This window comes from Papaver somniferum, unplaced genomic scaffold, assembly GCF_003573695.1.
Source record: "Papaver somniferum cultivar HN1 unplaced genomic scaffold, ASM357369v1 unplaced-scaffold_19, whole genome shotgun sequence".
NCBI classification, from domain to species: domain Eukaryota; kingdom Viridiplantae; phylum Streptophyta; class Magnoliopsida; order Ranunculales; family Papaveraceae; genus Papaver; species Papaver somniferum.
The window spans coordinates 19,377,917-19,395,094 of record NW_020628818.1 but is presented as its reverse complement, the minus strand read 5'-3'; the positions used below and the strand labels follow the sequence as shown (position 1 = coordinate 19,395,094).

At 36.4% G+C, this 17,178-nt stretch overlaps 1 protein-coding gene and 1 long non-coding RNA gene across 2 annotated transcripts; one reads left to right on the top strand and one right to left on the bottom strand.

Moving 5' to 3' along the window:
- Positions 1-134: 134 nt before the first annotated feature.
- Positions 135-2,703, top strand: LOC113338278. The gene is made up of 4 exons (XR_003354711.1): positions 135-230; positions 323-663; positions 1,844-1,995; positions 2,138-2,703. It is a non-coding gene; the product is annotated as an uncharacterized LOC113338278 (long non-coding RNA).
- A 568-nt stretch (positions 2,704-3,271) lies between these two features.
- On the bottom strand, positions 3,272-7,211 carry LOC113338638. Its single transcript, XM_026584012.1, has 2 exons — positions 6,653-7,211; positions 3,272-3,318 (listed from the first exon to the last, which is right to left on the bottom strand). The coding sequence occupies exons 1-2, from the start codon at positions 7,209-7,211 to the stop codon at positions 3,272-3,274; spliced, it is 606 nt and encodes a 201-aa protein (XP_026439797.1).
- Positions 7,212-17,178: the final 9,967 nt, after the last annotated feature.

Sequence of the window (17,178 nt, the reverse complement as noted above, 5' to 3'; positions counted from 1 at the left end):
TTTTTTTTTTTTTTTTTTTTTTTTTTCAAAAATAAAATTTTCTTAAATCTAATTATTGCGCTTTTTAATATGGAGAAACAGCTTATTTTCAGTAATTTCTGCCATTTTAATAGTTTGTAGCCTGTGTGCTGTGTAATCCACTTTCTGCATTTGTACTATTTCTATGCATGCTAACGGCCATGTCTGACGCCTCCAGACGATGTTGTATCCCGTAACACTATTGCATCAAGGTATGTTCGTCGCCATATAACAATTATACAGGTAAGATTGTCTCTTCAACTTCGGTAAGTGGTGTTCCATGCAATGACCTGTCTCTCCGCAGGACTGGGTGTTCTATGAGGCTGGAGGACACTGCTGGCCTGGGTTGTTCTATGGCTGCAGGACTGGGTGTTCATTAAGGCTTGAGAGCAGGATAGATAACCACGGAGATGAAAATACAGACAGGCTGCAAGTCAAAGAAGACATAGCTGGGCATTAACCGGAATCAGCAAATCAGCATTCAGGCCATTGCATATCAGAAACTTGAGAATCCTCCTAGTTGCAGAGGCATTGTTTGAGAGGAGGATCGAAGCCTGCAGTACCCACTGACATGTTGACCAGTGTCAATTGAGACACATGTTAAGATGTCGAGTTTCTTGAAAGTGCAGTACCGTTGTTAAATAGGTTAGTAATACTTAGTTGCTTGTTATTTCTAAATCTACTTACAAAATTATAAACTGTGCGTCTATCCATTGTGTTGTCTGTTGACATTTCCTGTTTAGGTTCACCTTAATCTACTACATTGTCATGGAAATCGACTTTAATCACATGTCGAAAATTCATAGTTTTTAGCGAAACCAGCTTTATTTTCCTTTAAATGAGAAAAAGATACTTGAGAGTTTACTTACCATGAGCTCTTGAATTTCTGTAGATGAACCCGTCTGATATGAATTATGATCTTGTTTTAGCCGATACTACTATGATAGGAATTAGCAGACTTGTATTTTTCTTCAACTATTATAGGAAAACCAGATGTTACATATCAGAAGAAATTGGGGGTACTAAGTTTCATGGTTAGCGTTAAACCAGATTAACTGACAAGATTATTTTTTGAATGTTTTTATTTTTCTTCTTAATGCTTTATTCATTGTTTACCGGGAGAATTTATATTTCAAAATTGGTATATTCTTGTGTGCATGAACCAATATTGATAATTGATTGCTTTAGGAAACAATATGCATGACGCTCCTGTTGCGATGCTTCTTAGTTCTCCAAGATCATTGTGAAGAATTTAAGGTTTCATTTTTTTTACATGTTGTGCAGTTACTGTTAACATTTTTCTGAACGCTTTAATCCTTGAGCAATGGTTCTATTTTGATTATTATTTACAATTCTCTTAATAGGACTCGCTTTATCTTAGATAATTCAGTTACCCGTTGTTTATGTTAAATTCTTCATATTTTACTGTAGAAGTAGGGAAGCAAGATATCTAGTATGTGTTTTATATGGTGGACCAGTTAAATGTACCAACTATTTTGTACCTGTTCACAGAGTTACACTTTTACATTGAAGAAGAAGAAAAATAAGTAACGAGCCTTTCATGGTATCAGTTGTTCTGACCTAAACCATATTTCATTCTAGAAATGTTTCCAACATTGATATTTTGATGGACTTAAATTCTTTTATATTGGTAGAAGAACAAAAAAATAAATCTCATGGAGCGAATCAAGACATAGAAAACAATGTTATACGCTAACTTTCAACTTTCATAGGACGATTAGGCCATCATCGTGTCCCTCCCTGATTGGTTTTTTCACCAGCTAATTTTGGTTTCAAGAAGCTAATTATGTTTTCCACTTTTCAGCACTTAAATTATGCAGTTTTGTGCCCCCAAAACTGGTGCACTGCCTAGGAGCAGCACCCTGAGATTTTTGTTATACATGGAAAGGGGGGCCTGCAACAATCCGTCAACACTCCCTTCCCTCAATATCCCTGCAGCAAGTAAGGCCATTGAAGGTATACCTTTTCAGTTGCTTGTTCTGTCATAACTGTTTTACTGATGTTGCAAAATTTGTGTTAAAGAGGTCAATTTCTGGTTGGTAGGTGCTTTATGTGTCAGAATGATCAAAATATTATATGTCGTTTGTTATTTCATCAGGTGCTTTATGTGTCAGAATGATCAAAATATTATACATCCTTTGTTATTACATTGTAAAACGGTTGAAGCTTTGAAGTTGAGCCGACAGTTCTGGATCTCGGTTAAACTAGTGCCATTGGAGTAGGGGAGAAAGAAAGGTATTAATGGTATCAGACCTTTATCTTTTGCTAATTGGTAAAACATATGGTGAGAGGAAAACATATGATTGTCGACACTTTCATGTTTTTTACGGGTGTTCTTCTCAGAACCCTATTGGTAAATGGTGCTGCGGTGATGATAACTGAGCTTGCAAGACAGTGCTTGCACTATTTACAGGTTCTCGTCATTTGTATTTACTTTTTTGGGTAAATAGGGATTAAGTCCTAGCAGTAACTCTTTCTCAGGCAATGGCAGCAAAGTTGCGCAGTATGATTTTCTGACAGTTGTATCTAGTTTGGCTTCCAGTAACTCATGTTTTGGCACTACTAAATGATGAACTAGGAAACGGGGTTGGTTTACTCTGTATAATAGTGCTTGAAGATTGATTTTTGAATTGCAGTTTGGATCTAACAGATATGCAATCCAACAAAAACACCTAAACTTGATATTACTTATTTTTCCCTCTTACATTTGTTTCCAGATGCATAGATTTTTGGACTGCATTCAAACCTTCTTCAGTCAAATATCTATGTTTTGTTGCTTGGTATGTTAAATCCGTTTCAAAAAGATTCGCTTGGTATGTTAAATCCGTTTCAAAAACATTGGTTTGCTAAGTTTTGCACAAAAATTAAGAAAACCAGTCATTTAAGTCATTATTTCATGCATTTTCCTAATTTACCCTTGTGAAGAAAATGGCCCCCATATTTTAAAGGCCCATATTTTAAAGAGAAAGACAGATGAAAAATGGTCCCAAATTTGTCAGAAAAACAGATTTGGTCGCTTAATATGGAGAAAATAGTACTGTATTCGAAATGTAGAGAAAGGTAAAAAGACAAAGAAAGAAATGTGTTTCTTAGTGGTAGATTTTTCATAATAGTACATAGTATTCTTTATATACTAGGAAAAGAGAAAACCAAAAGACTGAAGGGAAAACTAAAGAGAATCTTTTTCATAGTAGTACATTTCCATTTAAAATTGTTTGGAATCATAAAGTTCCTATGAAGTATCCTTCTTCATCTGGTCATTTTGTTGCAATGCTGCACCTACAATGGACAAAATGAAGAATACTATAATTGTGAACGGGTGTTTACTACGCAAGAAAGCTCCTGAATCAAATGACCATATTTTCCTGCATTGTGATACTACAAGGAAGCTTTGGCAGTTCTTATTGGATTGTTTTAATCTTCAATGGATGTCTAATGACTGTGTCAAAAACACCCTTTGGGAATGGAAGCAGCAAAAGAAGAAGAAAGCTAAAAAATGGAAAATTTGGGAGCTCATTCCTTTTGCTATTTGGTGGACTGTCTGGCTTGAAAGGAACATAAGATTTTATGAAGGAAGTTATCATTCTTTAGAGAGGATGATTGATGATGCTAAGATGTTGCTTTTCAACTGGCTTTTAAAGGAAGGAGTGTTCAAGAACTCGTGGTGAAACCAGTTCCAGGTCATGCGGAGACATGGTTGATCATTCACCCACTACTTTGCTAACTTCTTCAACCGTTTGCACGACTTACTCAAACTTCTCGTCGTGGATGTATCCACGTGCCGTAGGCCGCCAAACCAAAATCCTAAGTGATATCCCCCCATGTGACGTGATTGATGTATCACGAATCGTGGAGTCTGCACGACAGACATGTATTAATTAGTCAATTGTTGACTGATTAGACAGTGAGTCTAGATTTTGTTGAATTGAGCACGAGTGACGAGTACTCAGTGATTCATGGATAGAACATGCGTAGTTCTTTGAATGATGCTGATATTGCACGTGTTGGCAAAAATTGTGAATTTGATGATGGATTACTGATAATATTGATAGTCGGATCAATATTTGAGCAACTGAGAAAGTATTGCTCAATTCAACGAATTACTGATAAATTACTGAATATTGATAGCTGGATCAATATTTGAGCAACTGAGCAAGTATTGCTCAATTCGACGAGTTACTGATAAATTACTAAATATTGATAGATGGATCAATATTCGGGAAACTGAGCAAGTATTACTCAATTCGATGAATTATTTATTGGTAAGTGACCCAATAAAATATTAATTAAAATATTGGTAGATTATCGAATATTTTATAATTAATCCAGATGTTGATTGCTGAATCAACATAAATTTATTAGTGTTTGAATTTTTCTCAGAATGGTGATTCGTGGAGTGTCTATTTGAAAACCCTAATTTTTGATCAATTGTTCATCAGTTGACGAATTGTTGAAAATTGGTCATGAGTGATGGAGGGACGACCACATGGGATGATGGACGTCCATGTGGCACCCGTGTGCCCGAGTGAGCGTGCGACAGGGTCCTTGGTTGTCCGGTTGGTGAAAGAATGATGATTAAATGTCAGTTTCATCATTTATTGAAATAGTGCTCGATTGACCATTATGTGACAAAACCTAATTATGGGAGAGTGAGGGACCGACCAAGAGGGCATGAGTGCGGCCCTTGGTGGTCGTTGGACCAACTAGTGGTCGTTTGAGAAAACTCCAGGTTTGTTGAAAAGAGTTTGGGCCCAGTATGAGCAATTGAGCAAATTAGGTCAAAATTGTGAAAATGTGTGGGACCTGCTTGTTGCAAGCCTTAGATCCGCCCTTGGTCGGTCAAGGGAGCATGCCCGTGTCACCACAATGACCGTGTCTCAATTCTGAGAGTTTCCGTATTTTATGGTGTGCATTTGAGCAACATGTTGGATTTTCAGAAGAGTTTGATCTTAACTGAAATTCTTGATTTTTGCTGGAATGAGCATGTATGCTCAATTGATCAATATTTTGTAAGTATTAAAATACGAGTATTTTAACATTTAAAATAGCCGTGAGAGGCTAGCCGGTCGTGTGACCATATTGGCTTTTGGCTTTTTCATGATTTGAGCAATATTTGAGAAAATATGAAGAAACCATGATTTTTGCTCAAATTGAGGAGTTTCATGAGATGAGGGAAATAATATTTATGAAAGAATAGGGATTGCAAGGTGTGGGGCCGGCCAAGGATAGGGCTTGGTCGGCCGGCTAAGTTGCCCGATCCCGCAACACCTTTCCCTGTTTTGTATTATTATTTTTCATGAAACCACGAAAATATGGAGAAACCATGAAAATATGGAGAAACCATGAGTTTTGCTCAAACAAGGAAAGTTGTTAGAATGGAGGAGTCTTCATGAGTTCATGAAAATAGCAAAAATAAGGAAAAATAATGGGAGAGGCATGGGACTGGCCACGGCTAGGGCATGGCCGGCCGGCTGGTGGGCCCGGCCCATGGGCGCCTCTTCATTATTTAATGTTATTATTTTCTATCTCCTATTTTGTGTAGGATTCCTCATTCTTCCTTATTTTGGATGCTCGTTCGCGCATTTGGGTGCTCGTTCGTGCATCATGGTTGAGTACACTTGCACCATTTTATGGGACTCACTCAGGAATAGTTTAGATGCCCGGTTGTTGAGTATTTATTAATAATTTATGAAATTCAGTGGAGAATGATTCATGAAACTGAGTAATAAAAGTGAGTAGTTTTCTATTATCAATCCATAGGAACAACCGCGGATTCGATCCTGAATTCGGAATAATAAACGAGTATTACCCTTCCATGGGATCGTAGATTCGACCATAGAATCAGAGTAATGAAAGTAGTTATTACCGTCCAATGGGATCAGCCGTGGATTCGATCATGAAATTGGAGTTATGAGATTATCTATTACCATTCCATGAGATCAGCCGTGGATTCGATCATGAAATTGGAGTAATAAGATAAAATAATTATCTGTTGCCATTCCATAGGATCAAGCCGTGGATTCGACCATGGAATCGGAGCAACGAGATAAAATAGATCATCTTCTGGGAATTCAGTGGTAAATGTCACGACAGAATCAATCTATTGCATAAAGGATATTAGCCAGTTAAAGCGTCACATCCATCCTGAAGGATGCATAGTCAGGGAGTCACAAGTGTTGCTTACGACCTGAAGGCGTTAATGCTCTCAATCTGAGGAGAACCGCCCGAGTCTATACACGGTCTCTCAACATAGTCAGGGAACAGTGAGTGTCACCGACGTCCTGAAGGCGTTAAGTTCTCAATCTGAGGAGAACCGCCCAATCGTTCTTCTATATGAAGTGGGGTCTCTCTATGTAGTCAGGGAACAATGAATGTCACCGACGTCCTGAAGGCGTTAAGTTCTGAATCTGAGGAGAACCGCCCAATTATGTTATTCTACATAGAGGGCATGATGGAATGCCAGGAATCGAACGCTCAGCTAGTGGAGGCTTTTCGAGAAACATATTCATCATGACTCATAAAATATGAATCATCACATGCCTGAAAGCCGTGTCAGAAACATGCAGTATCATGATTTTACGGTTTTGACCTTTGTTGAAAATCCACCATCTACATAGGGTATGGGTTTCCTCCTCATGCTTCAATTTCTTCTTGTAGCTATTCCAACTGTTAGGTAATTTTTCAATTACAACACCAACTTGGAATGCTTCAGGAAGATTAATTTTAGCATCCTTGAGTTTACTGACAAGGATACCTAACTCATGTTCTTGGGTAACAACAGAATATGAATCACTCATCTTATAATCAATGTAATTGCTAATTAAAAACTTTTGGTTACTTGCCTCTTCAATGCGGTACTTCTTGTCCACTGCGTCCCACAATGTCTTTGCTCCTCCTTCAGTGGTTCGATGTGCACTATAAACGCTATCAACAAGTTGATTCAAGATATGCCCTCTGCATAAGAATTCATCAGTCTTTCGCTTTTGCCTTTGTTCTTTCAGTTCCTTTTTCTTTGCCTCATCATCACCTTCTTTGTCTTTAGGGATTGGTTCAAGGTCTTTGCTGATGATGTAACTCATATTGACAGTAGTGAGAAAGAACAAAACGGTTTCCTTCCAACGGGTAAAGTTGTTTCCATCAAATCTTTCAAGACGAGTGAGATCCTGATTCATTACTTGAAGAGATTGCACTATCCTGGTGAGCGATAAATCTTGTATGGTAGACATTCTTAAAATTGTTGTGAAATTAGGGTAAGAAATCGCTTCAAGGCACGAATGAATCGTTGTCTTTTAAGAATGTTTTCCCCCTCCACAGATCACTAAGGGTTTGCTTGAAAAATTTCTTTCAGGATACAATGGAGTATGTCTGTAGCGTATAATGATTATATGGACAGACCAGAAGAAACTCTTTGCATACTGACGATGCTTAATCCTAAAGAGAAGAAAGAAAACTTAATGATGTTTTTGATGTCTTTCGTTGTTGGTTGTACAGACCTATTTATAGGCAGCAAGGCCTCAGTTGGTGACATCCCTTCAAACCCAACAGACACATCTCATGTCCGTTTACATGCATGTTCATATGTGCCTTTTCATAGATGTCAGTTCATGTATGGAAGTTGAATTTTGAATCCACAACACCAAGAGACGCTTTCCTGACAGGACACAAAGCCCTCTGACTTGATCCTTTCTTTGCAGCAACAACAACAACACTCGGTAATGTAGTCCTACTATATATTTTGAGAAAATCCTCCAACACCCATTCTCTAATTATCAATACCTTCCTTTTGATTCTCTTTAAAACCTTCGGGTAAAAAATTATTTTCTTTGCGGCTTTGAGTTGTTCTTATAACCCAAAAAAATGAAAAACTTTTGATCTTCAAGAGCCATAGCTATTTCAAATAATTGAGTGTTATTCATTCTAGAAAGGCTCCCGAAACTAATTTAAATAACCGAATTAGGTTTTTCGAAGTCAAGCCAGTTCAAAACATAGTGTTCGTTGATGGTGTATTGCTCTACTCGTTGAGATTTATCTATATTGTTCATATTTTATAGGGGAACCGACCCTATTTTCCATGCTCTTTCCCCCATAACAGTTATATAATGATCGGCATAAACTGGCTCCAATTCATAGAAGCTGTTTAATAAAACTCCATAACAATTTATCTCGGAATCTCTTATTCGCTGAAACATTTCGCCAAATGTATTTTCAACCTTATAATGGTCGGTCATCTGCAACCTAGTCATCTCTATCTTATCAGGGAGACCTGGCACCACAAAAAATTCTGCATCTGACGTGACATCTTCGTATTGAAAAAGCGGGGGTCTAACAACCTCACCCAATATTTCGATTATCAATATGTATGGACTAACTCAAATATACTTTCTAGAGAATCAACTAGACAGTCATACTCAATCCAGATAAAAGTCTATCAAAGAGTTAATATCTCAATCTATCGATTTGATCTTTAGCCAAGAAAATGGAAATCAGCGAGTCTTTATCAAATACTAGAGAGATAAACTTGGATGGTACCAAAGACCAATATCCAAGTGTCAATCAAATTAAATCAACAACCAAAGTTTGGAAATTCTAATTGATTGATCTTAACGCACAACCTGTGATATTTCAATTATATAACAAAATATAATGCGGAATATAAATAACACAGACACCAGAAATTTTGTTAACGAGGAAACCGCAAATGCAGAAAAACCCCGGGACCTAGTCCAGATTGAATACCACACTGTGTTAAGCCGCTACAGACACTAGCTTACTACAAACTAACTTCAGTCTGGACTGTAGTTGAATCCTAATCAATATCACACTGATTCAAGGTAAAGTTGCGCTCCTTACGTCTCTGATCCCAGCAGGATGCTACACACTTGATTCCCTTAGCTGATCTCACCCACAACCAAGAGTTGCTACGACCCATAGTAGAAGACTTTAATAAACAAATCTGTATCACACAGAAAAGTCTATGATAATAGATAAATCTGTCTCCCACAGATAAACCTAAGAGTTTTGTTCCGTCTTTTGATAAAATCAAGGTGAACAGGAACCAATAGATAACGCAGACTTATATACCCGAAGAACAACCTAGAATTATCAATCACCTCACAATAATCTAAATCGTATGGTAGCGAAACTAGATATTGCAGAATCACAAATGATGAGACGAATATGTTTGTGATTTCTTTTTATCTTTCCCTACCGGAGATATAATCTAAAGTCAATTATTCAATTGAACTCGTACTATAGAAAATGGAAAGATCAGATCTTTCAACTACAAGAGAAGTAGTTTCGTATGGCTTCACAATCCCAATGAAGTCTTTCAGTCGTTAACCTACAGGGTTTCGAGAAGAAACCTAAGGTTAAAGGAGAACCAACTCTAGCAAAACCAACTAGTATCAGACAGGAGGTGTGGGGATTAGTTTTTCCAGTTGCTAGATGTCTCCTTTATATAGTTTTCAAATCAGGGTTTGCAATCTAAGTTACCTTGGTAACAAAGCATTCAATATTCACCGTTAGATGAAAAACCTAATTTAACCAAGCTAATATCTTTCAACCGTTAGACCAAAACTTGGCTTGTTACACACAAATGAAATGTATTTCATTTAGGTTTGAGTGACTGTACCTAAACGTGTACACTTAGTTGGTTCACAAATAGTTAACCAATGGTTAGCCATATGAGCACTTTCATATTAACCGTATTCATATTCTTCACAACTAGTTCAAATGACTTCAAAAGAACTAGTTGAAGAGTTGGTCAATTGCTTAGGTCTTTAAGAATAAACACAATTGAAACAAAATTTGTTTGATTCACTTGAATAAATTTATGAACAATATAACCACGGTTTGCAAAGATTGCATCCTTATTGATTTATTGTTTAAGTTCATGAACTTACGATTTGAGAAATATAACCAGCTTGGGTACGCGTACGGGTACGTGTACCATAACTACCGGATTTGAGTTTAGAAACTCAGCATAAATGTTCGGTCGAAAACTTCCGTGGGTACGCGTGCCTAAGGTGACTGGTTTAACAGTTTGCAACCTTACAAACTCAGCAGAAATTTTCGGTTCGAAAACTTCCGCTGGTACGCATACCCAACCTGTCTCCTTCACCAATACCGTATGCACACATATGTACGCACTTGGTTTCCGGCACATGGATTTATACACTAATGTGCGAACACACTAAATATGCTTATATCCATAGTTGGTTACATAATCTCAACTCTACATTTCAATCATTAAAACATTCTTATATAATGTTGTAACAGTAGTTATTCACAACTATCATTATTAAAGTTATTTTTTAGATTGAAATGTCATCATGACTTTCGTCACGGGTTAAGATGAAAAGTGGTTAAAGCGAAAGCTTACCAACACATATTTCGAGAAAAAGATAGGCGAGTAAACTCGGATCGAAATAGCAAATGTATATGTATGAAAACTATCATACTTATATGACTTTGTCTCAAGAATAGGAGATAGAGAGGTAGAATTTTGAGTGATGGATAAGTTCAAGTCTCTACATACCTTTTAGTCGGATCAAGTTCCACTCGTTCCTTGAGTAATTCTTCGCCTTCGTAAGATGATCGCCGTAGAGTCTGGAGCTCAATTACACGTAACTTCCCTAGTCTGAGACTTAGCTATAAGTAGTTTAGAAATCAAGACATATAGTTTTGACAACTAATCTTGACAAACATTCTTGAGATAGCAACGCATGCGAGTTCCGCCGAGCAATGCTCTAACAATCTCCACCTTTGTCGATTTTAGTGGCAAAACTATCAATACATATGGATTACAAAATAAATAAAACTTTGTAGTTTCTCGTCCACATGCTTGATCTCCTTGGTGCTTCAACATTACTCGAAAACTTCGTCTTTTCCAAGTACTCCCATGATTCCATAGATGTTCAATTCAGCATCATAGTTGTTGAAGATCCGTAGCCATACAATGAGAAAACAAAAGCTCCCGATCATTGTTATACAGTGCCATAGTATTATTACACATTATCAAAGTTCTTATATCACAACTTCGACAACAATACTATGGTGATATGTATCACTCCCCCTTAGTCAATACTTTCATCTCACCATGAAAACTACTCCCCCTTACATAATGATCTGTAAAACACGTAAACCATATGTATTTATAGTGTGAACTACATATTAATTCTCTCCCTTTTTTTGTCAATAAAATTGGAAAAGGTACGAAAACGAGATCCTAATGAAATTTCCACGGAGATGCTTCAAGACCAAAGAAAAATACATATCAGCTTTGTTTAGATGCAATCAAATAGCCAAAGCTAAATGCGTTCATCAAGGAGTTTATAAAGATACATGATAACTCCTAAAATATTCCACATCTGCACTCCCCACAAAGATATGGAAATTAAGCGCAAGTTCAAAAGAACTCTCCCCCATTTGATGTCATTCCCGAAAGAACAACAAGAGCGACCTTACTTTTACAAGAAAAGAAGGATTTCTATGGACACCAAAAAACCACAAAAAAATGATTTTGTATCCAAAAATCTCAATTAAACTAATCACAAGAGAACACGTGATTAATTTAATTGGAATACACAACCAAATTAATCAAAAACGAATCTATGATTAGTCTAGTCGGAAATGCTCACATAAGAAGACTTATGGAGCTGCACAGTACATACATAAAATATGGATCAGGGAAGATCAATATTGCGGAATATACAAAGATTCATTCTATCGTCATCACTATTTGCATAACGACATATAATAGACATAATCTTTGTAAACAAAATATTTTAACCTATCTTCCATGCATATCGACATATGAGAGAGATAACTTTTGACATCGTATGGGACAATAATAGTTCACGTACGCAAACACACATATCCTATAACATATTGCAATATATAAAACTATAAAGATTACTATTGCAAACATCATCTTCCAAATCACTTTAGAATTTAAATAAATAAATCTAACAACATTGCAAGATGAAAACATTGGACATAACTATGTGTACTCATAATAATGGATATTCCAAGCCCTAGTTATCCTTCTTAAACAAAAACAAAAATAAAAATTCTCTTAAGAAGTTTCCTAGAAAAATAAAAAAAAACAATGTCTTCTATAAAACTGATCATAAGCTGCATCAAAGTTTAAGTTCGAAAGCTTCACGGGTTTCGAGACCTTTGAGCTTGTGATTCATATCATCAACTGCATCTTCAGAGAATATATCTTCATTGAGAAGTCCTTTAACATGTGACTTTATGAGACCAAGGTCAGTAGTAACCTTTTCAAATCAGTTCTAATCACATCAAGATCCTTCATAGTATCAACAAGCTGCAGCTTTGCTTTCTCAAAATATTTAAGAAAGTCATGAACCACTTCAGCAGAAACCATATCCTCAGTCTCAACATCTTGATGTGAGTATGCATAGTATCATGAGGCATTGGGTGCACCGTCTTCTACCAGAGTTCTTTTCTTCCTCCCTTTTGATTCAAATCCGAAACCTTTCTCAAGAAATCCCTTTGCAAAATCACCATAGTGAGATGAAGAAGAAGACATTCTTGACAACCCAAAACCTAGAGTATGCGTACATGACTTACATAACTCAATAGGTCGAGTACTTAAATGTTTCTTAGGAAAGAAGTTTTTAGTATTTCCTTAATTGATTCGTGCCAGACACACGGGTAGCCCGTACGAGATCAATCTTGACCCAAACGAAGGACAAGAGCCGTTTGCACACGACCTTGCAGAAAACTCTTTGCACATGAGGAAATCAAAAAGACTCAAAAAAAATGTCTCATAAGAGAAGAAATTTTAGAGTACAAGAGTAACACCAAGTTAACCAAAACGAAAAAAAAACCAGATCACAGTAAAAACAAATACTTGCGCAAGCATTTTCGCAAATATACTCATGCTAAAGACGATAAGAAAATAGCTTGAGAAAACGAAAACACCATTGCCGACAAATATACCTGAGCATATCTCTCAACCAAGATTTTTGTGTGAGAGATTTCAACCTTGTGATTAAGTAGCACAAGTCTGAGTTTTAGCTCATTAAATGAATATTGTTTTTGGTTAAATCTCTTCCTTATGTACTTTGGAGGAAGGCTGTCATGATGTGAAAAATTATTATAAAACTTACTATCATCATAATGCGACACACAGTAAGGATTCTTACCTGATGAGTGTTGTCTAGATGGAGCAGTCATCCTGTTGATGTTTTCCTTATATCCTTCTATAATCAATTTAAGGTTGTCATCCATCTTATCATATCTGCATTCTTAATTTTTGATGCATGTTTCACATCAGGGTTATCATTATCTCCATTTCTGACAGGAGAGAGAACATGGGCTCTTTTTGGACGATATTTGTCAATAGGTCTATTATGTTTTTGTGCATTTGAGGAACTCATTGAACTGACTTTCCTGGTAGGAAACACCAAATGTGTAGTAAAACCAATTGGTTTATACATACGAATATCAGTTACACCTTTAAGAATCAAATATAAGGTGTGTTGAAGTTGAATCAAGGATCTGTTTTTCAACTTGGGTTTCCTCGTTTGCACTCTATGCCCTTTTGATTCACAAAAGAGGCACACTTTCTGATCAAAGAAGTGATTTGATATTGCAGACCTAACATTATAGTTTGGATATTTCTCTCTTCCAACTGATGTGTGAATCCCCTGTGCATCAGTTTGAGTGGGAAGAGAATCTAAAGTTACTTCTGAAACTGGAGATCTTTCAGTTTGTGTAGAAGTAGATGGTATAGAGGACCTTTTTTTAACATCCTTGAATGGAGAGTTTACTCAAGAGATGTTCAATTTCTAAAGCATCATTTTTAAGTTTTGCCTTAAGTAAGATACGAGTTGATCGAACTTCAGGTTTTTCCTTATAAGAAGCCTTTTCACGAGAGCCACAGTCTTTTACTACACCAAGATGAACATTGACATGTTTTTTCAACTGGTCAAATCTATCAGATTGAATTCTAACAAGATTTAGAATTATTTTACTCTCTCTAGCTGTGTCCTCTTGAGCAACAGAGTCAGATTCACCAGGATAACACATGTCAGTACTGGTCTGTTTCATTTGAACAATAGTTCGTCTATAACCGAGATTGACGGATATTTCTCTTTGATAGACCTATTAGAAACAGAGTATTTATTTCTGGTGACGCGTTTATTAGAGATAGTACCTTGTTTCATAGAGTCAGATCGCTACAAACACATACTTTTGAGGTCTTAAACGTGTTTTCCTGCTCTGATACCAATTGAAAAAGCGGGGGTCTAACAACCTCACCCAATATTTCGATTAGCAATCTGTATGGACTAACTCCAATATAATTTTTAGAGAATCAACTAGACAGTCAGACTCAATCCAGATAAAAGTATATCAAAGAGTTAATATCTCAATCTTTCGATTTAATCTTTACTCAAGAAAATGGAAATCTGCGAGTCTTTATCAAATACTAGAGAGATAAACTTGGATGGTACCAAAGACCAATATCCAAGTGTCAATCAATTTAAATCAACAACCAAAGGTTGGATATTCTAATTGATTGATCTTAACGCACAACCTGTGATATTTCAATTATTTAACAAAATATAATGCGGAATAGAAATAACACAAACACCAGAAATTTTGTTAACGAGGAAACCATAAATGCAGAAAAACCTCGGGACCTAGTCCAGATTGAACACCACACTGTATTAAGCCGCTACAGACACTAGCCTACTACAAACTAACTTTGGTCTGGACTGTAGTTGAACCCTAATCAATCTCACACTGATTCAAGGTACAGTTGCGCTCCTTACGTCTATAATCCCAGCAGGATGCTATACACTTAATTCCCTTAGCTGATCTCACCCACAACCAAGAGTTGCTACGACCAAAAGTCGAAAACATTAATAAACAAATCTGTATCACACAGAAAAGTATATGATCATAGATAAATCTGTCTCCTACAGATAAACCTAAGAGTTTTGTTCCGTCTTTTGATAAAATCAAGGTGAACAAGAACCAATCGATAACCCTGACTTATATTCCCGAAGAACAACCTAGAATTATCAATCACCTCACAATAATCTAAATCGTATGGTTGTTGTTAGAGCATTGCTCGGTCGAACTCGCATGCGTTGCTATCTCAAGCATGTTTGTCAATGTTAGTGATTAAAACTATAAGTTTTGATTTCTAGTCTATTATATCTAAGTCTCGGACTAGGATAAAAAGTGTAGTTGAGATCAAGGACTTCATGGAGATTCATCATACAAGTAGAAGAACTACTCAAGGAACCGGTGGAACTTCTCGACAAAAAGGTATGTAAAGACTTGAACTTATCTGTCACTCAAAAGTATATCTACTCTATATCCTACTCTTTGAGACAAGAAGTCGTATGCTATATATATAGACTTGGATTATACACATTTGGTATTTCGAGCCGAGTATACCTCGCCTATCTATATCTCGAAATATGTGTTGGTAAGATTTTTGCTTCGATCAAATTTATCTTTACCTAGTGATGAAAGTCATGATATGTTTCAATCACTTTGAAAATTGCTTTGACGAGAAATGGTGTAACAACTATATAACGTCCTCTAAGAATGTTTCAATGATTGGAATGAGAGTTTAGATTACATAACCAATGGTGGAAATAATCATTGTTGTGAAAACACATTTATGTATAAGTCCTATTCCTTGAACCAAAGTTTGCGAACTTTGTTGATCAAGAGAACCGGAATAATGGCATGAGCCAAGTCCGCGAACTGTCGAAGTTCTCAAACCCGAGAATTTATGCTGGAGTTGACAAACTACTTGCGTGAAGCTAAGTACGCGAACCCAGTCCACAAAACCAGTCACATATGTGTTAGAAGAAGAAATTAAAGTTGACGAAGACTGTGAGGCGTGATTTGAAGAGTGGTAGAAGCTGAACGTGTTAATGAATTGAGGTAACTTCTTTTCTCAGTAATCCTAGTAAAAAGATTTATTTTTATTATTAGGTTTATAAGTAAGTTCGTGAATTTAGAATTTTAAATGATGTCTGGGTTTATATGGGAGCTGTGTAGATATTTAAAAGGAATTAGTATTAATTGAGATGGAAATACATGTGATGGTTCTGTACAACGAATGGAATTGGAGTTGCAGGTGAAATAATGATGTTAGATATAGCTGGTTGTGTTGGGATGGAGTTACAGTTGTGGACAATGGTGGTACGCTCAAGAACAATGGCTATATGTTGCGAGAATTGAATGTGTTGCAGAATGGTGGATGGTGGTGTTGGTGTTATTGTTCATGGGGTTGGCAGTGATTCCAGTGTAATGGATGTGGCGGTATTATAGCTATGTTGGCTGATGCAAGTGGTGTTGCTTCAAGGAAATAAGTTAGTGATGTTGTTTTTGTTGCAGGAAAGGTGTTGGTGGATTATTGTATTAGTGGAAGGTTTGTTTTGGTGTCGAGATTGAGAGCCAGCATGGATGAGATGAAGATGAAATCTCAGGGTTAAGAAGATATTGAGCTTATATGGATGGCTGGTGGTGTTTTAATGTAAAGATGCTGGTTTTAGAATTGTTGTTAATCTTGTTAAGAAGAAGTCATGTTAATGCTGATTGAAAGAAGTGGAAATGTTGGTTCTTGTTGTGGTATGTGATATAGATGTAATGAAGAGTGAGGAGTAGATTGAACGATTATAATTTGGTGGTTTCAGTGGAGGCCTGCTTAGAACTACAATTGCAGGTAAACTGAATTATCACTTGTAATTGAGTTATAAAGTTTAATTAAGAAAGTGTAATGTTGCGATTTGTAGTGAACCAAAATAGTAACTGCTGATGAGAGTGGTTGGTTGTGTTGATGTTTCAGCAGTGTCCTTAGTGAGAGCCTACATCTGCAGATCTAGGTAGCTTAATTACAATTGTATTGAAGTTATAAAATTCTATGTGAATAAAGTTTATTTAAGATAAATTATTGAGTTGTTGTTGTTTAGACAAAAGTTGAATGAATGAATTGATGTATTGTTTAGTTTGAAGTTGAACTGGGTTAGAATTATATCTGTATGAGAACCTTTAGTCTATCTGAATGAACTTATTCAGTCTGAATCAATTTTGCCCTTAGCTGACTCAGTTAATCCGACTGAGTTGAATCGGTGTTAACTC

Excerpts from the sequence above, each read along its gene's own strand:
- LOC113338638 (XM_026584012.1), bottom strand. The coding sequence starts at position 7,211 with ATGAATCAGGATCTCACTCGTCTTGAAAGATTTGATGGAAACAACTTT. Across the intron at positions 3,319-6,652 it reads GGAGGAAACCCATACCCTAT|GTGCAGCATTGCAACAAAAT; the intron begins GTAGATGGTGGA and ends TGTCCATTGTAG.